Below are 27,507 nucleotides of genomic sequence, written 5' to 3'. Positions count from 1 at the left end.
TCACCATATTGAAAATGGTGATTCTGATGTGGCTCCTCACTGAGCCACAGTGGGTTAGAACCAGGAAGAGGAGAGTTCAGTTTCAGGTATCTAAGGATAATAGGCCTGCCTGCAGACCACAAACCTATCATACATCACACAAAAATTATCTTATTTTATAATTCTCTCAGTAACAAGCAAGGAGTTGGGATAAATAAAAAACAGTATTTCTATGTTGCAGGTTTGTTCCATCACTAACCATCACTAATATCATGATATTATTTTCAGCTGTACTATATATCTGTAGTGCTACAGGATTTTCAATGACTACTGTTCATATTTTATTTCTCTAGCTAATTTTTTTCTGCCTAATACTACTTGGTCATCTTGGAGATTAAAATTTATATATATGAAAATATATATATATTTTCAAAGCAGTGTTTTTAAAAAATATAGATAAAAAACTATAGCCAGTGATTCATTTTTAAATGTTTTATTAAAGTTCACTTTTTCTTGCATTACAGAGCCAATCTCTAAACTCTGTCCTTGCCACACTACTCCTGTTGTTCCTTCTAGTAAATAAGAAGCACGATCATTTATTAGTGAGTTTTGATTAACTTGTAAAATCTGTCATCTTAATTTAATTTAGCTTGATAAAATTTTAGACAAGGAAACGATGAATTTTCAAGGTAAGAATTATTTAAATGGCATTTTCTCAAAAGAAGAGGAAAAAATAAATTAATAGTAATGAGAGTTTTTAAAGAGTGGACATTTTGTTTCCAGCTATTTCTAACATCTTAGAATTGTGGTAAGATAAGAGGACAAAGTTTTGGTGGTTAATTTTATCGTTATACTGAAAGATTTCCTGCCATTGGCATACTGAATGCCAAGTCCTTGATGAATACCTTATTTAATCTTTATCAATACCTTATGAGGCATATATGACTACTCCCATTTAAGTGATAAAAAGAAATGAGGCTAAACTTGTCCAAAGTAACAAAGCTAAGTGGAAGAGTTAGAGCTTCAATCCTGTTCTACTAGAATCAAAGCCCAAGTTCACTCCAGAACATGAGCCTCCACCCTGTCAGGCAATGAGCTCTCCACACACATGCTCAGTCCTGAAGTCTGTGAAATGCTTTAGCATGACTGTAATTTTCTGTTTTCACGCTCTGCAAGTTCTTGTGGTTCAATCATCAGTACAGGCTATCTCTAGTACTATAGGAAGAGCAGGATCAATTTCTCCTGAAAATGTTGCCACTTAATTAACTTGCTCCTCTTTAACTTTTAGATAAAAACCCTGCCCTATTCATCAACATTACTGTGAGGTCTAAAATGAGGGACCTCACAGTAATGTTGAGGGGAATATGAAAACCCCTTTAACTGAGGCTATATAATAGCTGACTGACATACCAAAGGTCTTAATATGAATCACTAAAATCTCAAAAGAAAGGAATTTGAATTCACTTTGGAATAATTTTAGTAAAGAATGTTTCTACTGAAATAAAAGCTTACCTTGAAGAATGTCTTAAAAATTAAATATGCGGATAGCTCTGAGGATTTGGGGTTTTCTTCAGTAATGTGATCTTTGTTGACAACAGCATAATATTCCACTAGGGGGATATGCTCTGATTTAAATAGTCCCCTTTTTGATGGACATGTGAGTCCCAGTTTTGCTCTTCTAAAAAAAGTAGCAATGAAAGCCATTATATATACAATTTTGCATACATGGGTAGGTACTGTATTTTGACATGTGTAATGTGCACCACATTTTTGGCCCAAACTTTCAGGAAAAAAAATCTTTCATTTTAATTGTTTAATTCAATTTTTTATTTATTTATATTTAGAAACAAAATTAATTATCATAATTCCAGGGAATTATTTTGCATAGGATATCGTTATTGCTTTCTAGAGTTACACTTCTAACACGAAAGCAAAAATAAAAGAATTAAAAACATTTATATAGATACAGAATTAGTATTACCCATGTATAATGCGCATCCTTATTCTTCTCTCAAAGATATGCGCAAAAAAAAAAAAAAAAAATTTGCACATTATACATTGCAATATCCATAGGATAAATGCCTGACAGATGGCACTGCATTCTTTGTAAGTGTTTGTTTACAAACTGATGCCTTTTTAGGGCCAAGACAGGGAGAAATCAGTGTGTAGAAAGTATTTCATCACTGCTCTTCCTGTTAAGAATTGGCAGCAGATGAGTCCATTAATTTCCCAAAACAGGTTGTTCTGGATTCGTAAGGACCTATCCACTGGGGACAAACCAGAGAGTAGTCCCTGTAACCAAATCCCTAAGTCTCACTGGTCAGCTCCCTAGGAGCAGAGTGAGGAGGAAAGTTGGCTGGTTCCACCCAACATATTTGCACAGGGGGCCAGTTAAGGGCAGGGATTCAGATCTCCCTGGTCACCAGGTTGTCATTCAGTTCTATAAAAGGAAAATCAGCCCATTAGAGAGCCTGTTTCCAATAGACAGAGGCAGGTCCCCCCACCTCACCTCCCTGAGCTACACTGGTTGGGGTCTCTGGGTTCCTTTGAACATGTAACCACCTAGAGCACAGAAGAACCAACTAAAGAAAAAGATCCTGGAGGATTTACCAACAGGCCAAATGTTTTTATCACCTCCCCTCTCTTTTGCAGAAACTAAATACCAAATTGTTAATGTTTACATCCTTTCAATTAGTTCACTATTTTCCCTAAGAAGAAACTTCTACAGATCATGATAAATAAGAATTTTACAAATGAGAATCCTTTTATTTTAACCAAACATCCAAAATGATAAATATATATACTATAAAGAAGTGACCGCCTTGCTCTTTATAAAAACTTAAAAAGCTGTTCGAGGGTGGGTGGGGAGAATGTTTCTTTTCCACGTAGTTAATTTTGAGTAATATTCTGATTTATAGCTTTTATTACATTTCTTCCTATAGAGCTGACCTGAACTTAAGTAAAAATCTGTATATTAAGTTATACAGAACGGACCTCTCAGTTACCACATGGGGAGTGGAAAACAGAGGCAGAAGGGTAACTACGAGAGGCTAAGAGGTGAGCCAAGACCGCCAGCTCTCTTCTTGTAAAAAAGCACCAGTGTATGCTGGACGCATTCACTGAATAAACCTGTGAGATCGCTTACCTGCTTCTCTTTCTTCTGTATTTTCATTATCATCTATTGAAGGAAGATATTTATTTCTGTAAAACATAAAAAAAGGCAAAGATTCTGGTAAAATCCAAAATAAAACATTTTAAATTATCTCAGGATTAACTGTGACACATGAAAAAAAAAAACACAGAATAAAGGATTACTTTGACAGAACATACATCAGTAGCCTTCTAGCCCAACAAGCCCAGAGCCCTAAGTATAGCCCTGACCCTACCTCACCCTATCCCAAACCCTAATTTATTGTTCCAGATAGGGTAAAGTCAAAAAGGTACTGTTTTTGTAGGCAAGTTATAAAAGATGCTGGCATATTAAATTACAAAGGAAACCAGAAGAGAAACCAAAAATAATGGCATGACTACATTGAGAGGAGTGGAAGGGAATAGAAATAAGCTAAGCCCTCATTTCCTTTGGAAGAAAATCAATAAATGATGTCAGCAATTGTTAAATCAAGAAACACAAATATATACAATAAAAAATGACAGTAAAACAAGTTAAAATTGGTTCTTTCAAAAAAAAGAGAGGAATTGGTGTGAGATAGAATAGGTCACTCTTGCATTTCATCATATGCTCTTCTATATTGTTTGATGTTTAAAATCATGTGCATATATTACTTGACAAAATAAATTCCATTCCTACCCTGACTGGTGTGGCTCAGTGAATTGAGTGCTAGCCTGGGAACCAAAGGGTCACTGGTTCAATTCCCAGTCAGGGTACATGCCTGGGTTGCAGGCCAGGTCCCCAGTAGGGGGAGCACAAGAGGAAACCACACACTGATGTTTCTCTCCCTGTCTTTCTCCCTCCCTTCCCCCCTCTCTAAAAATAAATAAATAAAAATCTTTAAATAAATTACACTTCAATATTTGATATGACTTTTTAAATGGCTGATTATGCTACCCAGGACTTAAGACCTTAAGACCCCCATTTCTAACTACAATGCCCTTGATGGCAATGACCTTTTCCTCACAAACGACTTTGGAGCCCCACAGCAGTAAGAGCCCAGTGACTGGCTTTAGGGCCATTAGAGGTGCACTGAGCATCCCAGGGAACAGAAAGAACCCTAGTCTAGGAAACCAGGGATTTGGGGCTGCATCAATACTAACAAGCAGTACTGCCTCGGTCTGAAGCTCTCACCTTCCTCATACACACATAATGGAGGGGTCATAGCGTCTCAGTGGCCCATTCTAGCCCAGACATAGATGCCACCTCACAGTGGTCATTTACTCTGACTTCCTAGACATCCCACAGAGTTACAGAACACCACACCCTCAGGAAACCATCACAAAGGCACATCTTTACTTTGTGTTCATAATTATTTCTCACATCCAAATGAATGTGCCATGCAGGCAATCAAATAGAACTTTAAAGTGGTCCCCTTTCTCCATTCACGGTGTGTTTAATGCAAACGGAGAAAAATGAAGGACTTGTGATTCCAATCATCCTTGGGGCCACACTTACAGTTTGTCAGTTTAATGTCTGTCAATTTAGGGTTTTTTCCTCCAAGAGTCAGAGGCATTTTCTGTAAAAAGGACCCTGAATGCTGCCGGATACTCACAAAGAGCAAAGCAGCCAAAGAGGTAGTAACAAGCTTCAAAGTGGGCACAGTCAGTGGGCAAAGTGGGAAGGAGGGGAGAGAAGAATTTGTAAAAGGAAAGTCAGGTTAGTAAATGATGCTTCTAAGAATCACTGTGAGAATGAGCAATTGCTGGAACAATTATTCACCTGAAGAAAACTATAAATACCAGAGAATGATAAGTGCTATAAATCAGGGGCAATGAAATGAATTTTACCCCTAATCTTCACTATAGAGTAAGTTCTAGATAAAATATGTCAGTACAAGTTTATCTCCTTTACTTCTCAACTTTAAATTGTCAGACCCTAGAAAACCAACACTGTGAATGGTTATGAACTATCACAAATTCTGAAATGAAGTTTGAAAAGTAAATCCAGCTAATAAAAAGGGATATATATTACCAATAATCAGACATATGTATTCAAATAAAATTCTGCCCAAAATGAAATCAATCCTTTAAAAAATAAAGAAAAATTTCACTAATGCTATTAAAAACTTTTTAATGTATGAAAGAACAAGTATAATGCTGTAGAGATATCAAAAGCACAATTTCCAATGAAGTTCCACAAATTAGTGAGCAAATAAGCAGGGCCACAACATTGCCAGGAACAGGGGGAAACCAGGTCCAACTTATCATGGCTAATGGCACTTTTAATTCCTTCAAGATTTCTGAAGAGCACTCAGGCAATGTGCCACAGATCTGTAAACTGTTGCAGTCTGTTGCAGTCTGTTGCAGTTCTTTTCTCTGCCAATTCCACAAGTCAGGAGGAAATAAACCTGGGCTTTAGAGGGAGCTCAGGGATAAGACAGGGAAAGTAGGAAAATGCCTTACCAGCAGAGCTTGGGAAATGGCCACGGAGGTCCTGTAAGTCCACAGAGCTCACAGAAGCCCACGGAGGACAGAGGCACAGAGATCACACAGGCCCACCACTCCTTGGGACTGTGTGATCACAAGGTCGGAGAAGATCAGAGAAGGCAGATAAACACAGATTGAAAAGACTGAGAAAGGTGGAGCTGACTCAAGTATGGCTTGACTTAGATTACTCAGCAAAGAGAGAAGGCTTGGAGGAAAGAGATGGGTAAAGACAAGTACCTCCCCCTACAATGTGTTCACGTGTAAGAGGCTGCCACCTGCACCTTCGGCGATATCCATGCTGCATAGATAATCCCTCCCCATACTCTTGAGTGTGTGTAGACTCCAAGTAAGTGGGGGTGATGCTACCATAAGAATAACTGCTCTAGTTCACTGAAAGCAGTCTTTGGCAAACCTCATGTTATGACTGTGAAATCATTTATAGCACTAGAACGGACTGTCACACACCAGCCTGCTGCCACTCCACAGGGTAACAGATGTCATCAACATCAACAGGTGCTGAATACTCATTTACTGACTTTTATTTCTCCAAATAGTACCTAATAATTTACAAAGCATTCTCTCTTAAATTACCTTTAATTTTTTTTACCTCTTTCGTGATGTACATTTAAAAAATACAAAATTACATACCATCTTTTCGTAAGGCTAAATTTTACAAAGCAGTAGTAGATGAACAGAGACACCTGAAGGCATATACTTCTGAAAGACACTGGAGATCGTTTTACAGCCTCTGCCACTGCGCCGCCATGGCTCAAAAGTTGTGACTGACTCTTTTTGGTCCGATAAAGAAAAAATTAAACAGTAATTTCAACATCCCACAACTTAATTAGAAACGTAATACAGACATATTCTGAAACTCCTAAACTGTGTGGGCAAACCAAGAAACTTGTCAGCAAGGGAAAAATGTGTAAAGCTTCTGAATTATATGAAAACTGGTAGGATCCTGTTCCCCTCATCACTGCTCTTCAGTGCTTACATATGAATGTAGTATTTACCTTCACAAGAAGTGAATAACATAAAAAGAAAACAATATAAAATTCCCATTCCTTCTTACTCTCACCCACCTAATGATGCTTCCATTAAGAAAAATGGGTGCCAGATTTCAAATAGAACATTTTGGAAGTTATTTTTTGTTACTATCCCTCTCCATTTCAAAAATTCTGCAACAGTGCATGTGCCATTTCAAGTTCCTTGGCGCTGTTATGGACACAAAAACATAAACATCATGTCCAGGCTATTCCACTATTCATCCACAGAAACTTGTATTTACTATACCTTGAGATTTCTGCCACCCTAACAAGGCCAGTTCAGTCCAAGCGAGCTATTCACAGGGAGGGTATTCATGCACACACAGAGAAGTGCACACAACACAGCAGACCACCACCATGGTCCTTTATATTCACAGACAGAGGACACAGCTGAAGGCAGGTAGAATGGAGACCTTTGCTGTTAACAACCCCCATCCCTTCCAGGCCCTTTGGGACAATGGTTACGTGGCAAGAAACTGTAAAAATCGGATACATCTCAAATTTTCCACAATGAACATTTATTTTTAAAAATAATCTATGCATGCCCTCTCTCAACCCCAAGGTTGGTTCCTGAGAACTACTCTAACATCAGCAGGCACAAATAAGGCAATCCCTCATTGTCACAGAGTGGAGATGTTAGAAAGGAATAGGAAAGGGACATGAGGAATAGCATCTCACTTGGGAAGAGTTACTCTAGAAGGCAGTGAGGTCTTGGGGAACATCACCTCTTACCAAGCCTCTATTCTTTCATGCCTTCTATCTTCATCCTAAAGTATAAACAAAATCTGATTGTATCTGTATAGTGTCTTCAGAAAAATAATGCAAATTGCTCATAGTACAGAACCTGCATAAGCAACAATCTGGCCTTTGGTCCTTGTCTACGGCTCTAAGGTTTTCTTCCACCATTTGTCATTGAACTATGTGGAACACTTGCAGGCTCTGAAATAAGCTCCGTTCACTCAGGTCTTAGTTAAGGCTATGCCTCCTTCTGGGAAACCCTTCCACTGCCCTTCTTCTCACGTCTCTTATCCTTCAAAGCTGAGCTCTGATTCATGTTCTCCAGGATGCCTTACCTGCCTTCCCTAAACTGTGAAAGATCTCATGAAAAGCACTAAACTATAGCTGTATCCATGATACCATCTTTGCTGTCGGCATGCCCTTAGTTATCACATGTCTCTGCGAAGGACCTATGCTCGGCAATATCAAGCTCAGTGCCTGACATGTGGACTCTTACCTGGTCATCTGTGGAATGAGTGAATAAATGAATGAGAAAGTGGGACATTAGTATGAGAAAGCCTGTTTACAGAAAGGTTTTGGGCTTCTGCTTTCTTCATCATAACTTGTGACCTGTCTCTTTTTCTCCTTTCTTCTTTCTTCTGTTCTCCTAGTCTAAATTTCTCGGTGTTCTTCATTCAGACTTTTCAAATATATGTACTTAGCTTAAGAATACAATAATATAAAGCATAAAACAAGAAATAATAATCCTGACTTTACTCCCCATCCCTAATTCACTCTTCCCAAAAGTAATCCTTTGATCTTAAGCTGCTCCTGCTGCTACTTTACATAATATATTTTTTTTTAAAAAAAGCGCTAATACTGCTATTAGATTTCCCCCCATCTCAAACATTATTCTGTTGGCTTCTTCCCATTGAACAGGAGTTGGCAAATATTTCTTACAAAAAGCCAGGTAATAAATATTATAGGCTTTGTGGGCCTCATGGTCTCTGTTACAACTATTCAATTCTGCCACTGTAGCATGAAAACAGCCTTGAACAACACACAAGCAAATGGTTCTGGCATGTTCCAATAAGTCTTTACAAAAACAAGCAGCCCCCAACTCTGGAAGATGAAATGTTCTCTTCCCAAATTATTATCACCATTATTTATTAAATCAATATTCAATTCACAGCTATGCCATGAACTATACTATGCTAAAAAATTTTTTTCCCGTAAAAAGAGTAAATACCTCATTTTAAAATTTGCTTTGTTTTCTATGAATCGCTAGCTTATCTTGAAATACTTTCTTAAAACTCCTCTCAATCTAAGTTCAATTTTTTTCCCCTTGGGTCGCTGTTATCTGGAGTCTTTTGTCTAATCTGCTCTAAAGCTACCTTCCTGGGACTTCTCATTACCATCCTCCTGAGGACTCATTCCCTTTGTGCCTCTCAAAAGTGGCTTCTTCTGTTTCGTCTCTCTAGGTTTACTCTCATTTTGGTGAATCCCAATGTCCAGTAATTCTCTGAGAAATATATGAATGAGAGATAAGTTTTTGAGACCATCACATCTGAATGCTTACATTCTACCTTGATGGTTTGGTGGGTAGCAAATCACACGTTGGAGATCAACTACTTCTCAGAATTTTGAGAGTGCTGTGTGCCATTGTCTACTTCCTTCCACCAACTCTGTTAAGGAACCTGAACCATTCTGATTCCTAATCATTTGTATAGAACCTCTTTTCCTTCTCAGAAAGCTTTTAGGATCATCTTGTCACAATGACATGCCTTGGGGCTATTTTCATGCATGAGACTAGGCATCTGGTGGATTATTTCACAATCTAGAAATTGTTTCTATTCTCAAAGATCCTCTTGTATTATTTCTTCATAACTCCCCCCCTGTTGTTTTAATGGAACTCCTATTACTATATTTAAATGATGACCCTTCTGGGCTATACCTCTAATTTTCTCTCATTCAAAAAAATGATTTTATCTCTTCGTGTTCTATTTTTCTGGGAGAGTTCCCAAACTTTATCATCTAGCCCTTTTTTATTTTAATGACTAACATTTTTAATATTAAATAAATCTTTTTTGTGAGGGGGAGGGGTACTCTGATGTTTCGTTTTTTTAGTTTCCTAAGCTCATGCCAACTAACCAACAATGGAAAGTCATTCAAATAGCAAATGGTCAATCTTTCCTTTCAAAAAAGACCCTGTGATCTAGTGGATTCTACACAACTAGAATATTCAAACTGGTGTGATAAAAATGCATCTGTAATAATTTTGAGGATTTCCTATATTTTCAAGGCTCTGGATGAGAAGTTTTCCATTAAAGGTGGCAAAGCACCGAACTACACTTAGGATTGTGAGAGAGAGAGAGAGAGAGAGAGAGAGAGAGAGAGAGAGAGGGAATAGATAGATAAATTCTTATTGGTGCCTGAAAGTTTCTTTTCAAATGTAGAGAATTCGTAAATTATATCAACTTCTATGAAAAGTTATCTTTTCTGTGTAGTTTAGGCTAGAGCAAAATCTGCATAGGTTGATCACTGACGCTCTCTACTACAAGCTAGAGATAATGCACCATCTTCATTTCATGACTACACGTCAAAAGCATTTACATCTCTAAGACCAAGAGGGCCATGAGGACAGTGACCTATTTACTTCTACTACCACTATACAGCTAATTCCTAGTACAATATTTGACAAATAAATATTCAATATATTAATATTACACATAAATTTATCAGTTGGGGGATCAAAAGAGAAGGATCACACTGGTGTGAGGGAAATAAATATACCAGGCTTGAAGTGAAAACCATTCCCTCCAAAAACAGAAATGCCTAAATTGAAATATCTGCCAAGTATTACCAGGGAGAAGTCATGGTACTGTCCACTTCCAAACTAAAGCAGCTCTGCTTTGTTGGCTGGAAAGTACACTGCCACCACCAGTAACTTAATAGTTGGCTCCTCAAAATAAAAGTGTTTTAAATATTTAATGTGTTATAGCAAAAGCTTTGTTACCCTGTATGTGGGTTATGCAAGCAAAAAGACAAATCAAAAGTCGTGATTTTAATCCTTGTCTGTGAGAAGACATAATCCAACAGTAAGAATAATAACCTTCTAGTAAACTCTTATTACTGGATCGAGAGTTTCAGAAAACTCTACTTTGAAAGGCTTCTTATTGGTCAACTGCATAATAACAAGGCTTTTACTAACTAAATGAATTTCCTCTGGTTATTTAAACTAATTACGATCGACTTCAATGTCTTGTGTTGCTATAATTCCTTACTATAATCTGTTGTGCCTGAGATGGTATAAAGGTGTAAACTCAGGAAGCTCTCTATTGACTAGAAACATTACAACAATGCTGCATTCACAGAATCAGAAATAAATGGGACCTTTGGGCTCATGCAGCCAAACATTTTGATTTTAATAACGAATGAGACATATTTTCATAATAGAAAAGAAACATCAACTCTAAATTCCAGTTCATCTTTTCAATCACAGAAAATCATTTTAACTCCTAATATGGTGATAAAAATCAACTTGCCTGATTAGAATCACTACTAAGGGTAATAGAAACAAGTGGCCATGAACTACCAGAGCTATCAAATATATCACATTGTAAGGTAAAACCTGACTGTATTTTTTAAAAATTGTCACTAGATCCTACACACCACAATGTCAACTGATCCAGAACAGGAATGATCACATCTGTGAGCACAGACTACAGAAACCAATCTCCTGACAGTCCAGCCCACTCATGGATCAGAGCCCTGAAAATTCGAGCGTACTGATATGTGGGAAGACAAAAGGTTTTACAAGTGACACTCCATATTCAGTCTCAACAGGTGTCACCAGTAACATAAAACTTTTTGACTCGTTACACTTTAATGCCTTTTGTAGAGGAAGAGTAATACCTGTAGACTTGAGAGTGAAGATATCTAGGTTCTGAACACTGGGGTACTATTACTTGTACAATTTACTCAATTTCCCTGGCTCTCAGACTCTTCATTTCTAGGACAGGGAAAAAACCCATCTTTTGGGTGAGGAGATGGATGAGTTCTCTTTTGGACAGGCTATGTTTGAAGAAACAGTTAAGACTGCAAAAGAGTGAAGGGAAGAACTTAAAGCTCAGGCAATGCAATCTTTTTATCTTAAGACAATGACGTCCTGGCTGCAATGATGCCCTGGCTGGTGTGGCTCAATGGACTGAGCACGGCCTGTGAATCAAAAAGTCACTCGTTTGATTCCCAGTCAGGGCACGTGCCTGGGTTGCTAGACATGTGAGAGGAAACTGATTGATATATCTCTTATATGTTTCTCTCCTCTTTCTCACTCCTTTACCCTCTCCCTAAAAGAAAATAAATAAAAAGACATGAAACTAAGAGTCAGAACTGCCTGGATGCTCAAAGACTCACAATTATTCAAAAATACAAGAATTAGATTTCCTGAGTTCCAGTTCTCCCCTCTTTAGCACTACATCAAACTGCCTTGCAGGCAAATTGAAATAGCCTGAGAGGCCAGGATTTGGTAGGCAGATATTAGAAAGCAATTCTGTAGATAAATTACAATAGTCTAAAGGGGGAAAAAAAAAAAGCCTTTATGGGGGTTAAAAAAAAACAGCAGAGGGAGGATTTCATTCATCCAAGGGGTGAACAGGAAGCAATTAAAACAGCTTGATAAAACTGTTATTCACAGCAAGCCTTTCAAGCACATTTTAGGCAAGATGGATGAACCCTTCAAATAATTTTACAAATAAGAGAACAAAATACACAAATTGATCATGTGATAAACACACATATAAAAAACCTTTAGGGATATTACTGCAAGTAATTCTGTTTAAATTACTACTTTCAAAAAGTTTTCCATTTTAATTCTTAATTGTTAAAACAAAATTGTTTGGGGGCAATTAATAGTTAGGAACAAAATTTATCTGATAGCTATCCAAGACAGCAGGAAACAAAGTAAACACATCGAAAGAATCATAATAAGGGCAATACTCAGCAGTCTTTACTTTGAGATAAATAATAAAAGAAAAAAAAATTATCATCATCCAGGCTCTGCACTCTTTATTCTACAGGAAACAGAAGAGCCAGCCCAAGTGCAAACCACTGTACCATCTGAAAATATCTCATCAACTAAACTTGTAGAATTCCTAGCTCTAAAGATAGGATTTCCTCCTAGTTCTAAACTGTTTTTGTTTAAGTAAAAATAAAAACCCAGGATTTTTCCTAAGTGTTTTTCCCCCCAGTGTTTAAAGACAAAAAGATAATGGATTCTGAATCTGACACAAACTTCCTTCCATTCAAGCTTTAGGGCGAAATCCTGAAACCTAACTTCCATATCTCACAAACCGCTTGCTGCAAACCCAGGAGGGTGCTGCACCCTGATGGATTCTACAGTCATTTCAGTCTCCTAAAACCCGTTCAACTCCAGCACCTCCTCCACTTTCCTTAGGGTCTAGGAAATTTTAATAGAAATTGGGAAGGATTTTTTAAGCTCTGGATTTTTTAAAAAAATGATTAATTCTCTCTCATCCTCAATTCCCCCTTTCCTGAAACCTAAAGGAAAACAATGCTGTGATAAATGCAGAACCAGTCTGTGGGGGAAAACGTAAAGCAAGATGCTGCATGATGTGACTGAGCTGTAAAAGGTTCTCCTCATGAAAGAAAGCACGCTGAGGAACGAGGAATCTCCTGCCAAAGCAATGCCCTGGTTCTCTGGCTCTGGTTGTACTACACTGCAGGCAATAAGCAGAATACTTAAGAGGTCACCGAAGGAAAATTTAAGCCAATTGGCTAAAATCTGTTAACACAATCTATATTATATGTGGTCCATCTAACACACCTACTCTAAATTAATGTATTAACAAACATTGTACTGTTAAAACAACTGACTTCTAACAGTTAAATAAATACTTAACTAGGAGTAAAACTCAGCAAGGTTTCAGACTGGCATGTGGCACTACTTTAGAAAGACTGGTGTGACAGATGACACAATTCAAGTCCAGAATGAGCATGAGAACCACAGGAAAGATTGTTTACTTGGAAATTAGTACCCATTCCCAGATGAAAAGACAACCATTTTGAAATATAAACTTAACTGAATACCTACAATCTCTTGTTTATATTACATTACATTTGTATTACCTGTTTCAATGTTCCTTTCTGGCATTAGCCACAAGCACTAAGAACAACTATAGTGATGAAATTTAAGATTGTTCTAGATAGCAATGACCAGTTTGGAAGACAGCAAATTTCCAAACTGCTACTCTGAAATACAGGCAGAGAATGAGATTCATACCTTCAGTCACAGGCACCCTTTCCTTAAGATGCTAAATTTGCAAATGAAGCCCTTTGTTGGTGGCCCAGTGTAAGTCCAGGATAGTTGGAACAGGAAGTAAATAAAGCCAGGAAACTCCTCAACCTGGTTATAAAATCCAGGGACCAGTTCTTTAAGGCTCAATAGAATCCTGAAGGAATTGGTGACAAAGCTGCATGTCACAGAGAAGTATAATAATGGCAGTCCTCAAACAGTAGAATACAAAATAATAACCCTCCAGGGGGCCAAGGGGCTGCATCAGATTCACTTTAGGGTCCCCAATGCCCAGGACAGGGACTATGATATAGTAAATAACCCTTTGCTGGTTAGTTGAGTACATGGATTGAATTTATAAATGAAAAATCCCAGTTGCTAGTTTCACCACTCATATTATTTTCCTCCCTTTACTCTCAAATGACTCAAGGGTCAAAAAATATAAGGAAACAACTTTTCTGAGGGACTCTAGGTTCTAAGCCCCCTGTGTTAATGTTAGAGGTAACTCTTATCCTGGCCAAAACCACCCACTCAAAATGCAAAAGCAACCCTGTATCCTGTAGCTGTGCAGATATTAAACTCTGTATGCAAACGTAGGTAATTCCAAATCTATTACTGCAATTCACTTTAATTTAACAACACTTGGGCTTTCAATAGTTGGCTCCACTATTAAATTCACCCTTAATTCTGTCCACAGTGTAATGCCAGTTTTTTAAGCAACGACTGCTTTTGGGAAATGAGACTCCTATCTAGATTCCATATACATCTCCTGGACGCAGGTTCAACTCCCAACATGGTGGATTCCTTAGATTCTGCTCCCACAGTTACCTACTCCTGGACAAATCAGAGTACTGACTGCTTCAGCTCGCTGCTTTTTACAACCACACCTGAGTCTCTCCTAACACAACTAATTCCTGAACCAAATGTCATGGTTCCCACCATCATTCACCCTGACATGGGCATTACCATTGTGAGTTCCTAAATCTCTTTCTTAGCCAGGAGAAAAAGAGATCTGCTGATTAATCAGCTGATACAAGAAAGAGGGTATATCATGACAAAGATAAAAGAAAAGATAATGCTTTCAGAGAGCCGCGATATTTTATTTAGACTAAGAACAAAGGGATCTGAAAGGCCATCAAAAAAAAAAAAAAAAACCCTTAGAAGTTGCTGTTTAAAGACTAAGATCGGTGACAAAAGAAATGTAAATTGCTCCACAGAAGGCATCACTAGCAACAATTTGATACCAAATGAAAAAAAAAGGCAGTTCGACAATTAATATTTTTGCTGAATGAATACTTGCTTTCTGACATTAACTTGGACAGCCCTCAAACAGGTTTCAAAAAATAAAAAAAGGTTTAAGATATCAGGGATTATTTTGTATTTCCCCTATTCTAGCCAGACTCATGTTTTTAAGTTTTACTTTTGGAATCAGACTGTACCACATTCTAACTTTTATTTAAGTAAAATATGCATTTACAAAAAAAGTACAGGTCTTCACAAACTGACCACAGCCATGGAACCAGCATCCACATCCAGAAACAGAACATTATTAGCACAATGAAAGCCCTATTCCTGCTCCTTTTTGGTCACTACTACTTTTCTCCAGGGGTAACCACTAGCCTGACTTCTAATAGTACAAACTTGCTTTGCTTGTTTCTGTACCTTATAAAAATGGGATTACATAGGATGTACTCTTGTTTGGCTTCTATGCCAGCTATCAGTTTACTGCCTCTCAACTCTAAATTCACCCTTCAAGCCCTAACCAGGTAGCTCAGTTGTTTGGAACATTATTCTGATACACCAAGGCTGAGGGTTCAATCCTCAGTCAGGGCACATACAAGAAGCAACCAATGAAAGCATCAGTAAGTGGCACAATCGAGGCCTCTGTCTCTGTCTCTCTCCTCATCCCCCTTACCCCCACCCCGTCCCCCGACTCTGGCTCTAAAAATCAACAAATAGAGAATTTTTAAAAACTTATCTACAAAATTCACCCTTCAGTACCTGCTCTGTGATAGTGCACTGGGCTCTTTAAGCACTTCTTTACCAAAGGTATGATGTTAAGCTTGGTCAGTAGAGGGCACTGGAGGGACACTGCAGGAGGAAGGAAGTTCAGGTTTGAGAGTGCAGTGCTTTTGCGTGGTTTTGCTTCTGCTCCACAGTCACCAGTGGAAGTATGTAGAGACAGCTATCTGGTGGTGCTCTAATCCAGTCACAAGCCCAGGACATTAGACTGTTTTATCAGTCTCAAAGATGACCTGGAAGCTTTAATTTGCCAGTACAGGTCCTCCCTACACTTGAAGATAATGAAATCATCCCAGAGGTTTTTTTTTTTTTCCTTTCCTAGGATAAATATTCCAAGATATTTAATATTATTATTTAATATTCCATATATTTTCTACTCTCTCCTGAACCTTCTATGTTCAGTATCTTCCTTCATCTGCAAAGTCAAGACCTGAACTAAGACATTTTATCTGGTTAAAGTGCTAACAACCCTTATAACTAACCAACTGAAACCTAGTCATACCTTGTAGTCAGATGCTGAAGGCACCCCTATTAAGAAGTCTGGAGAGACAAGGATGCCATCCATCAATCATTGCTCTGGACATTCTAGAGAATATGGGAAGAAATTATGAGATGCATAAACTGAAAAGGTACAAAATTATTATTTATATATGATGTGACTGTTCCTCCTCTAAGCTCTTAAGGAACTGAGAACTATAAAAATCAAGAAAGAGTTCAAAGATGGTCAGTAAAAAATATATACTGTATTTTGCAATGTATAATGCTCACTTTTTTGCCCAAATTTGTGAGGGAAAAATACGGATGCACATTATACATGGAGTGTATAAATTATTTTAAAACATTTAAAAGAATTAAATGTTTTTAAATTCTTTTATTCATGGTTACATGTTAAAAGTGTAACTCTAGAAAGTGATAACAGTATCTGTATGCAAAATAATACCCTGGAATACAATAATAGATTTTGTTTCTAAATAGAAATAAATAATTGAATTTAAAAATTAAAATGAGCACTTCCAGCCAAGATGGAGGTATAGGTAGATACATTTTCCCTCATCACATAACCAAAAGAAGGACAACAATAAATTAAAAACAAAAAATAACCAGACCTGCCAGAAAATAGAAACTGTATGGAAGGCCAACAACCAAGGAGTTAAAGAAGAAACATTCATCCAGACTGGAAGGAGAGGCGGAAAGGATGTGAGGCAAGGCAGCAGCTGGAGGACCAGGCAGTCCCACATTTGCGTGTGGGTAAACCAGGAAGAACAACTGGGGAGTGAGACAGACCACACAATCTAGGGTTCCAGTGAGGGAAAAGAAAGCTTCAAAACCTCTGGGTATAAAAACCTGTGGGGGATGCAGTAGCAGGAGAAACTCCCAGCCTCACAGGAGAGTCTATTGGAGAGACAGAGAATCAGAACGTACACAAATCTACCCACCCAGGAATTACCACCAGAGGGGCCAACTCTGCTTGTATGTAGCAGGGGAAGTGACTGAAAGCCTTCGGAGAGCCAAGCAAGTGGCACTGCTCCCTCCTGGACCCCTCCCCCACATAGAGAGCCATAACACAGCAACCTGGGTCACTCTGCCCTGGCGAATACCTAAGGCTCTGCCCCTTCCAAAGTAGCAAGGGTGCTGAGATAAAGAAATATGGCCCAAATGAAAGAAGAGATCAAAGCTTCAAAAGTAGAACTTGGTGATGAAGAAATAACCAACCTATCAGATGCACAGTTCAAAGCACTGGTAATCAGGATGCTCACAGAAATGGTTGAGTATGGTCATAAAATAGAGGAAAAAGTGAAGGCTATGCAAAGTGAAATAAAGAAAAATTTACAAAGAACCAACAGTAAAGTGAAGGAAACTGGGACTCAAATCAATGACTGGGAGCAAAAGGAAGAGATAAACATTCAACCAGAACAGAATGAAGAAACAAGAATGCAAAAAAACGAGGAGAGACTTAGGAACCTCTGGGACAACTTTAAACATCCCAACATCCGAATCACAGGGGTGCCAGAAGGAGAAGAGGAAGAACAAGAAATTGGAAACTTATTTGAAAAAATAATGAAGGAGAACTTCCCCAATCTGGCCAATAAAATAGACTTGCAGGATATCCAGGAAGCTCAGAGAGTCCCAAAGAGGTTGGACCCAAGGAAGCACACACCAAGGCACATCATAACTATGTTACCCAAGATTAAAGATAAGGAGAGAATCTTAAAAGCAGCAAGAGAAAAGGAGACAGTTACCTATAAAGGTGTTCCATAAGACTCTCAGCTGATTTCTCAAAAGAAACCTTGCAGGCAAGAAGGGACTGGAAAGAAGTATTCAAAGTCATGAAAGACAAGGATGTGCATCCAAGATTACTCTATCCAGCAAAGCTATCATTTAGAATGGAAGAGCAGACAAAGTGCTTCTCAGATAAGATCAAGTTAAAGGAGTTCCTCATCACCAAGCCCTTGTTACATGAAATGTTAAAGGGATTTACTTAAGAAAAAGATCAAAAACTATGAACAGTAAAATGACAACAAACTCAAAACTATCAACAACTGAACCTAAAAAAAACCCAAAACCAACTAAGCAAACAACTAGAATAGGAACAGAATCACTGAAATGGAGCTCAGAGTAGAGGGGGAAAGGGGAGAATGGGGGAAAAGGTACAAGGAATAAGTGGTATAATTGGTAGGTACAAAATAGACAGGGGAAGGTTAAGAATAGTATAGGAAATGGAGAAGCCAAAGGCCTTACATGTATGACCCATGAACTAAGGAGGCGGGGCAATGCTGGTGGGAGGAGGGGTGCAGGGTAGAGAGGAATAAAGGGGAGAAAAAAATTGGACAACAATAATAGCATAATCAATTTTTATATATTTAAACATTTAAAAAAAATGAAATATTTTTTTTCCTGAAAGCTTGGGCCAAAAACGTGGTTGTGCATTATACATGGGGGCACATTGTACACAGTAAAATACAATATTTATGTAAACATCAATAACTTTGTGCAAAGAAACCTTAGGCTTTCTTCATGTATGCAGTTGCTGCTGTTCATGTCATACATAACAAGTGAAACCAATCCTACTACTCTGGTTGTGACTTCCTTCTCAGGGGACTGGTGCCAGCCAAGGCAAAGGCCCACTTCTACAGGCCAGACGTGAGAGCCAACCTCCCAGAGTATATAGTTATCACCATACTGGAATGGACCTAATCAGCAAAAAGACCACGCAAGGGTAACTCATGTTGAGCTTGTCTCTAACACAATTCTTGAAAATTGTGTTAGTATATACCCAACAAACATTCATCTAGAATTTCTATTACACCAAATTCACCCATTTCTCAAGTTTCTCCCTCTCACTTTATGGTTTATTGTATATCTGAGGAGTTGGCCATCTCACTCAGCAACCAACAAGCGAACATATACGGAACCAATGAAACTACCGAACTGACTGTTTCTTCAACTATAAAATAAGAGTTTTTGACCTAAGATTCTAAAAATCCTTTCCTAAGAATCCCATGCCCTAAAATCCTATAATTCTAAGACTCCAGTACAAAAAAACAAAACAAAAACACCTAACTATGAATCCCTTAAAAACATTAATATGCTCCCTACTTTACTGAGCTCTCCATTCTCTAGGTAAATAAGAAAACTTTTTTTTAATATAGAAGGGTAATAAATTCATTTTTTCCTTCAAAAAACTTACTAAAACAGAAGGGCTGCACAGAAGTCAGGAAGATGATTCAGGAAATCTGTTTCTGTTAGAAGGCAAGAACAGCTTTCCTTTTTAAAAAAAGTGTTAAGTACTTTAAGAAATTCTCTAAATTTGGGAAAAATTAAGCATGCAACAATGCTTACCAAAATTATATAGTGTCAATATTTAAATGTGTATATAGAATAAAATAAAGAAGCGTGTTGTCTTTGAATACACGACCTAGAGAATCAATCTCTTCAAGGACCTTCCTGTTAAATTTTACTACTGATACACAATGGCTTGAAGCTTCAAACACAACTAAAAGACAACTAGATAAATCCACCTCATTCAGCTCCTGACCTGAGGAAGCTTCCTTTTATCCCTATCAATGATATCCAACTGTTCAAAACAAACCATCAGATTATTACAACAGTGTTCATTCTTGAGAACCTAGTTATTTTCTAATTCACACAGCTTATTAACCTCTTATCAGACTGGTGCAAAACAAACACAATTCAGATATGAAAACAGAAAGAAATGGAGAGATTTTTTTAATGAAAGAACATGACCACTCAAATTATTCAATATTCTCATCTGAACTGACATTTGGTGGAAGTAATAAATTCACTTGCTAAAATAAATACAGAATGACGGGAAAAGTGAGGAAAAGAATTATTTAATAGTTAAATGAGACATTACCTCAATTTTTAAAAATCACTCAGCAAAGAGACAGCGCAGATAAACCAGACAAGATTATCTATAGTGCCACTTGACTCCTAGTTCTGAAATCAAGACCTATGGCTGCTATTTATCATGATTTGGGGAATTTGAAATTTTGTTTTTATGGTATTGGATACTATCTATACGGCTTTCTGCTCCAAAAACAACCTGAAATTGTGTAGCTACGACCTGGGTGACTGTTTAGAAAGCAAGCAGCTTGATGGTCAAGGCAGAAAGGGTCCACAATCAGTAACCTCAAGCTGTCTGCTAGGTCTAGGTTTCCTGTGTGACCTTTCAATCTATTCTGTTCTCATAAGTCTCTCTACACTAGAAGATATCTGTAGAGTCTGGGGGCAATTTTTGTCTCTATCTAAGGTCAAGTTAAGAGGTCCAAAAAAAGGGTTTTAGAGTAAGAAGGACCTCCCCTAAGGGGAAAACCCTACGTACTTGCTCCTCATGTGGACATATTATGTTTGCACATGTCTCTCTCTCTATCTAGACACACACAAGCAAACAAAATACATGTATATGTAGATTATTTACACACAAATATAAATAGATTACCCTCCAGGGATAGTAGAGCAGTACACCTGAGGTATTTTTCTAGTAACAGAGAGACTACATAATCCACTCTGTCCTCCTGCTAAGAGCTGAAATTTTTTTGCGACTAAACTGTGTTCAAATCCTAGTGCTCACCATTTATTAGCTGTGTGATCAGGGCAAAACACTTAATCTCTCTAACCTTAGTTTCTTCATATGGAGAACAGGAATGATAATGATGTGAGGACTGAATAAATTAGTACATGCAAAGTACAAAGTACAGTGTCTGGCACACAGAAGTACTACATAAGGTTAAATATGACTACTGACATATACACAACAGCCATCTAGGTAGGATTACAGGAAAATATGTGATCACAACATTGAAAAAGGAATGACCTCCATGGATTCAAGCGACATATATGAATTCATGATCCATTATCCCCAACCAAAGTAATCTTAGAACTTTATTAAAGCAAGCCCCATTGTAGATAAAAATATTTCACAAGTGGGACAACACCAAATCTGTTCCCATAAAACCTTCTGAAGGCAACTCATTCAAAAACAAATAGAGGGACATTTAATTTAGATAAACGTACAATTTTTAAACATCCTTTTCCACATGACACTTCCTTTATGAGATACAGAGAAAAAAAAAATTGCATAAATGAATTTTCCAGGCATCTCAGAGTTTACAATGCAGTTTTTATAACGAGTTCTTAATCAAAAATTTTCATTTCATTTTCTACAGTCTTCTTAAAATGCAACAGTAGTGAAATAAATGATTCAGGCAACAATCATCAGTGAATGTTAAATTAATACCATTATATGAAAGGTAGACAGACCTGGAAATCCACAGGTTGTCAGGGTGTCACTCCATGGATTTTCTTGGTCAAAAAGGGGAAACACTACTTGACAACTAAGTGCTATGTCAAAATGAACTCATCAATCATTCTTGGTATACAAAGTGGGAAAATCAACCGTTACGGTCTTCTAATGTGAACAAGAAGTAAAATACACCACCAATGAGTAATCAAAAATATGAATGATTACAAAAATAGTTAAGCCTCTAACTACCTTTTTACAAGTAACATGGAAAAACAGTAACATATTACACAACCCAAAAATACAACCAGCAAAATCAATAATGTGGGGAATGGGACTGACCCAGTTTTTTCAACAAAGAGATGGCATAACTTTCCCCCTCCAAAAAGGAGTGAATTATTACAGATTAAAAGAGATTAAAGAGATATATCAATCAAATGCATTAGGTGGACATGCATCAATTAAGTATAAAAAGCCACTTTTGAAAATATAAAGGAAAAAGATTCAGTATTAGATAATATCAAGGAATTTATTAGTTATGATAAAATCCATATCTGATAGATATGCACACTAAAATATTTATAGGTGAAACAAACGGTTGCCTGGGATTTTCTTTAAAATACTCAAGCTCAAAAAAGAAAGTGAGAGGAGATATACAAAACAAGAATGGCATGAGGATTCATTATTATTCTCTCTACTTTTGTGTATGTTTGAAATTTTATATTAAAAAAAGATTTTTTTTTAAGCTAAGGGAAAGAAGGGACCAGAATTCATGGCTACCATCAATGAGGCATGAAAAACTACAGAAACTTGTATGTAAAAAAATTAAAAAGCTGACAGTAGTGACCTCTAAAGACTGTATGAGAGATAATTTGGGCAGATTTCTTTTGTCAGCAGAAATTCTCCCTACAACACTCCTGTGGAAGTGTGTTTTCCATCAGGCCAGGTTCTATTACCAAGGTGTAAACTAGACTGCTTGATACTAAACTAAACTGTTCTAACCTGAGAAAAGTTAGTAAAGGAAACTGACTACCAAAACAGGTTTGTTTCTTTTTTAAATATTTTATTTATTTTTAGAGAGGGGGAAAGGAGGGAGAAAGAGAGGGAGAGAAACATCAATGCATGAGACAAACATCAATTGGTTACCTCTTGCATGCCCCCAACTGGGGACCTGCCCTGCAACCCAAGCATGTGCCCTGACTGGGAATCAAATCTGTGACCTTTTGGTCCACAGGCTGGCACTCAATCCATTGAGCCACACCAGCCAGTGCCTAAAATATGTTTTTAATGGGTTGTATATATTTCTAAGTCATTAGCAATTTGTCTCTGTACTTCTCCATTTCTCCAACATTCGTAAGTAAGTATTTTTGTACAAGTTCAAGAAATAATTTGTAGCACAATAAAAAAATGTCATTTAAAAAAAGTTTATTTAAACTTCCCTTCTTCCAATCCTTCTTCCATGGCTCCTAGCATAACTCATGCTATGGTATTACTTGCCTTATACTTGGTATCAGAGTATTTAAAATATCAACTGACTATACCACAGATTCACAGATCAAATATATGACCTGCTTCTTTCTAAAACTTAAAAATATGTATGAATAATTATCCCTGTCCCACATATAACAGCAATATACTGCATTTATAGAAGAGGGTACTGTTCAAATGTCATAACTACTAATCTAACAAAGAGGGGGTGTTAAGTAATACAGATATCACAGCCATGCAAAACAGAATTCTCTTTAATGTGTCACTGTATTTTGTACCCCTTCTTGTTAGGTAAGAAAAACAACGAATCCAGAATACTGCACCTTAGAAGTCTAAATAGTATTTTCCCAACAGCTGTCTGCCAAATGTTTTGAATAACTTTTACCAGGCCATCATCACTTTTCCACAATTCCCTTTGGACTTTATATATCTTTGAACATGATTTGGTCAATATGGTGGTAAAAAAAATAAGTGACACTACAGAAACATATGATAACAAATCATGCCTAAAGGTAAGGATGAATACAGAGTAAACATAAAATTGAAAAAGAAGTGTAAAATTAGGTACCTTTGGTCCTAGGGAAATCTGATCTGGGAAATCTACTTCTGTATTGATCTTAGTCCCCTGGGAATAGGGTACACTGTTCCTAGGATAAGAGAGAAGGTACAACATTACATTGTTGCTAGCCAGGTAGAAATTAATTAGTTCTGTTCCCTTTCTGCTGTTAATATTCCAAGCACAGGTTACTTCCTTAATTAATAAAGTAGTTATATTTATCCACACATGAGATAGATAGTTTTGGGATATTAAAATTTTCCTATTGAGAGAACTTAGCTTCTAAACACTTGTAATTGAATTTGCCTTTCTAAAATGCACCATTAATAATAAACTGGAATGCAGCAACTAAGATTCGTTGCACTATTTTTCTAAATCATCTAAATAATAATGACATGTGGCACGTACCCTTATTATTCCCATTGTACAGATGAAGCAACCAAAGCAAGGGGATGTTAACTAATTTGCCAAAGAAAACGGAGCTAGTAGGCAATGGAGTATCACCATCATCCTTACTCAATGTTTTTTAGGGATAAACAGAAAAAGTAAAGCTGTTAGTAACTTATTCCAAAATCCATTAAGTGTCATTAAACCTCATGAAGAAACACTACCTGAGCATCTACAGTGTGCTCTACATTGTACTAACAATTACTAACAGACACTAGAAAAGCAGAAAATGGCTATTCCCTCCCAAAACCTTAGTGTCAGGAGGAAGACAAAAATGTACATACTAAACTAGTAGAGAAAATGAGTGTATTCCCTGTATAAGAGTTACCTCTTCATAAATTCATCCATGACCAGCCCTTACTTCTCACCCCTGTGCATTTTTTAGATATGTCACAGATGACCGTGGAAAAATAGAGACAGTCTTCCAACTAACTGGTGGGTGGGAGTCAGGGGTGGGGCACAGTGTGGATTTGTGGCTATGGAATAAAAATCATTCAATTATCTCGATTCAATTCTAACCAGAAAAAGACATATCTAAAATGTAGTTAAAAGACCAAAGAGATCTAAATATGAATAAGACATTCTACCTACTTTTAAGAAATCATGTTTAGTCAAGAAAACACAAACCTGCTAACAAGTGTCACTTGGTGTGAAAGACAATATAAATTAATGAAGAGTTTCAGATACAGCAGGGACAGAAATAAAGGAGGAAGCAACTACAAGGGGAAGTCCTGATAAGGTGACTTCTAGGGATGCTATAAAACAGGATAATGAAATATTTTAGCCCTGCTGGTGTGGCTCAGTGGATTGAGCACCGGCCTGCAAACTGAGAGGTTGCAGGTTTGACTCCCAGTCAGGGCACATGCCTCGGCTGTGGGCCAGGTCCCCACCTAGGGGCGTGCGAGAGGCAACCTATCAATGTATCTCTCGCACATTGATGTTTCTTTCTTCCTCCCTTCCCCTCTCTCTAAAAGTAAATAAATAAAATCTTTAAAAAAAAAAAAAGAAAAATTTTATAACTGAATACAGTAAAATCATACTCCTAGGCATATATTCTGTATGCACAAATATGATGATTCCCTCCCCCCAGAACCTATCCCTAATGTAATAATAGTCCCAACATCAATATTTAATATCTGCCTCAGTCTCTACTGTTCTACAATAATGTCCAGCGGTTGGTCAAACATTACAAAACATACAAAAAAATCAAAGGGGTGGGGGTAGAGTGTAACAAAACAATCAACAGAACCAGACTGAGATGACCCACATGTTCTAAATATTAGTTAGAGAAATTAAAATAAAAATGATTAATACATAAAAAAAATTAGTAGACAATATGCATGAACAAGTGGTAAATTTCAACAGAAAGATGGAATATACAATAGAATCAAATAGAAATGCTATCTTATATTTAAGGTATCAGAGATTAAAAAATTTCCTGTGAGGGGGCAGGGGTAGGTGAAGGTGAAAGAGGAAGATAAATGGTAATGGAAAAAAATAAAAAATAAACTATTAAAGAAATAAAATCAGGATGTAACCTGAAAAAAAAACAAAAAACCAGAGTCCTTTGAAGGTCTCATCAGATGACTCAACATAATCAAGGAAGGAATCAATGAACTGGAAGATAGTTCACTAGAAATTACCCAACTGAAACACAAGGAGCGAGGGGGAAGCACTGGGGAGTAGGGACAACAGAAAGAACAATGAAGAGCTGTGGGATATGATAAAATGATATCATATAAATGTAACTGGGGTCCCAGAACGAGGAGGAAGGGAAGAGGGCAGAAAAAAATACGTGAAGAAAACATGGTTAAGAACTTTCCAAAACTAAAGTCTTCAAACCGCAGATCCAAGAAACTCAGAGGATGCTACAGAATAAATATAAACAAGGAAACAAATAAATACAATACAGAACATACACCTAGACACTTAATAGTTAAATTGCTAAAACTTAAAAGAAAAAAATCTTAAATACAGCCAGAGGAAAAAAGACATCATCCTCTGAGGCAAAAATAAATAAATAAAAATTTCAACAGAATTTATGCAATCCAAAAGATAATGGAGTGACATCTTTTAAGTACCAAATGAGGGAGGAAAGAGACTCCATGACCCAGAATTCTATAGTCAGCAAAAAGATCTTTCTAAAATGAAAGCAAAGCAATGGCTTTTCAGACAAACAAAAGCTAAAGTAATTCCATGTCAGCACACCAGCCCTACAAAAACGGTTCTTAAAGTAGTACGCATATGACACAAGACAAAAATGAGGATCGACACAAAGAAGTTAACAGCTCCAGAAATGATAAAAATGAAATAAATATAAAAGACCTTTCAGGTCGACGGATTGCTGCGGCTCCCGAGTTCCCTGCAGCTCAACCTGAGGTCGCAGGCCGGCACGAAGGCGAGCAGGTGCCCCCTGTGCCTACTCAGCAGTTTCCCTCTGCAGACTGGAGCGCTCAGCCCGCCGCGGAAGACGGTCTGCAGCGGCCCCTGCTCCGGCCGCTGCTCGGGTAGGAACAGCCACGGAGTGGCCTGAAGCTGTCCTTCCCCAGCTTAATGGAAACACACCTGATAGAAAATAATGTTTTTAGAAAAATAACTTTCTTCTGTATTTTTAATCACTCTAAAGATAACTATTGAAAGCAAAAATAGTAACAGTATACTATCCAGCTTATAAAATATATAAAAGTAAAATGTATTAAAACAGTATCACAGGATAGAAGGGAAAAACTAGAAATATATATATCCTGTGTTGTTAGAATCTTATACTGTATGTGAAATGTGAAGTCTACTATCACATGAAGGTAGGTTGATGTATAGCGTAAGTATTAAGTCTATCACTGAATTTTTTTTAAAGAGGTATAACTAAGACCCCAATAGTAGAGATTAAAAAGAATTTCTAAAACCCTCAATCTAAAAGGATAAATAAAAAGAGGAAAGGGATAGCAGATCAAATGTACCAAGAGAAATTAACTAGCAAGATGATAGATTTAAATCCAACCATATCAATAATTACATTTAATAAAAATCTAAACATCCCAATTAAAAGGCAGATTTTATCATAAGACCCAGTTATATGTTTTCTATAAAATACCTATTTTAACCCTGACAGGTGTGGCTCAGTTGGCTGGGTGTCGTACCACAAAATGAAAGGTCACCAGTTTGGTTCCCAGTCAGGGCACAGGCCTGGACTACAGACCTAGTCCCCGGTTGGCAGGCGTGTGAGAGGCAACCAATAGATGTTTCTCTCCCTCTCTTTCCCCCTACTTTCCCTTCTCTCTAAAATAAATAACTAAAATGTTTAAAGTAAAAAAGAATTCTTTTAAAGAGAGATTAAAAGTAAAATGATGGAAAAGATATACCATACAAATATTAATCAAAAGAAAGGCAGATAGACTACATTAATATTAGACAAAGTAGATGTCAGGAGAAGAAATATTAAGAGATAAAGAGAGTCAATCACATAATGATAGCACAGTTAATTCACCAAGAAGATATAATAACCTTTAATACGTTTACACCTGGCAACAGAGCCTCAAAGCAAATGAACCAAAATTCACATTATACCTGTAATTCTGGACAA

General features: G+C 37.2%; 1 protein-coding gene across 2 annotated transcripts in view; it reads right to left on the bottom strand.

The window, feature by feature from the left end:
• CHD6 (chromodomain helicase DNA binding protein 6) overlaps positions 1-27,507 on the bottom strand; it is a 173,705-nt gene that overhangs the window by 120,637 nt on the left and 25,561 nt on the right. The window contains exons 2-4 of one of the 2 annotated variants that reach the window (XM_054573731.1): positions 23,493-23,571; positions 16,178-16,260; positions 3,125-3,180 (exon numbers count right to left, since the gene is read on the bottom strand). In XM_054573731.1, the coding sequence (XP_054429706.1) occupies positions 3,125-3,157 (33 nt within the window). In that variant the 5' untranslated portion in view covers positions 3,158-3,180; positions 16,178-16,260; positions 23,493-23,571. The remainder of the gene's footprint in view (positions 1-3,124; positions 3,181-16,177; positions 16,261-23,492; positions 23,572-27,507) is intronic. The other variant, XM_054573730.1, reaches the window with a different exon arrangement.

This window comes from Pteronotus mesoamericanus, unplaced genomic scaffold (assembly GCF_021234165.1).
Source record: "Pteronotus mesoamericanus isolate MK-2021 breed Mesoamerican mustached bat unplaced genomic scaffold, CSHL_Meso_final contig_25, whole genome shotgun sequence".
Classification (NCBI taxonomy): Eukaryota; Metazoa; Chordata; class Mammalia; order Chiroptera; family Mormoopidae; genus Pteronotus; species Pteronotus mesoamericanus.
This window is presented reverse-complemented; position numbering and strand designations above follow the sequence as displayed.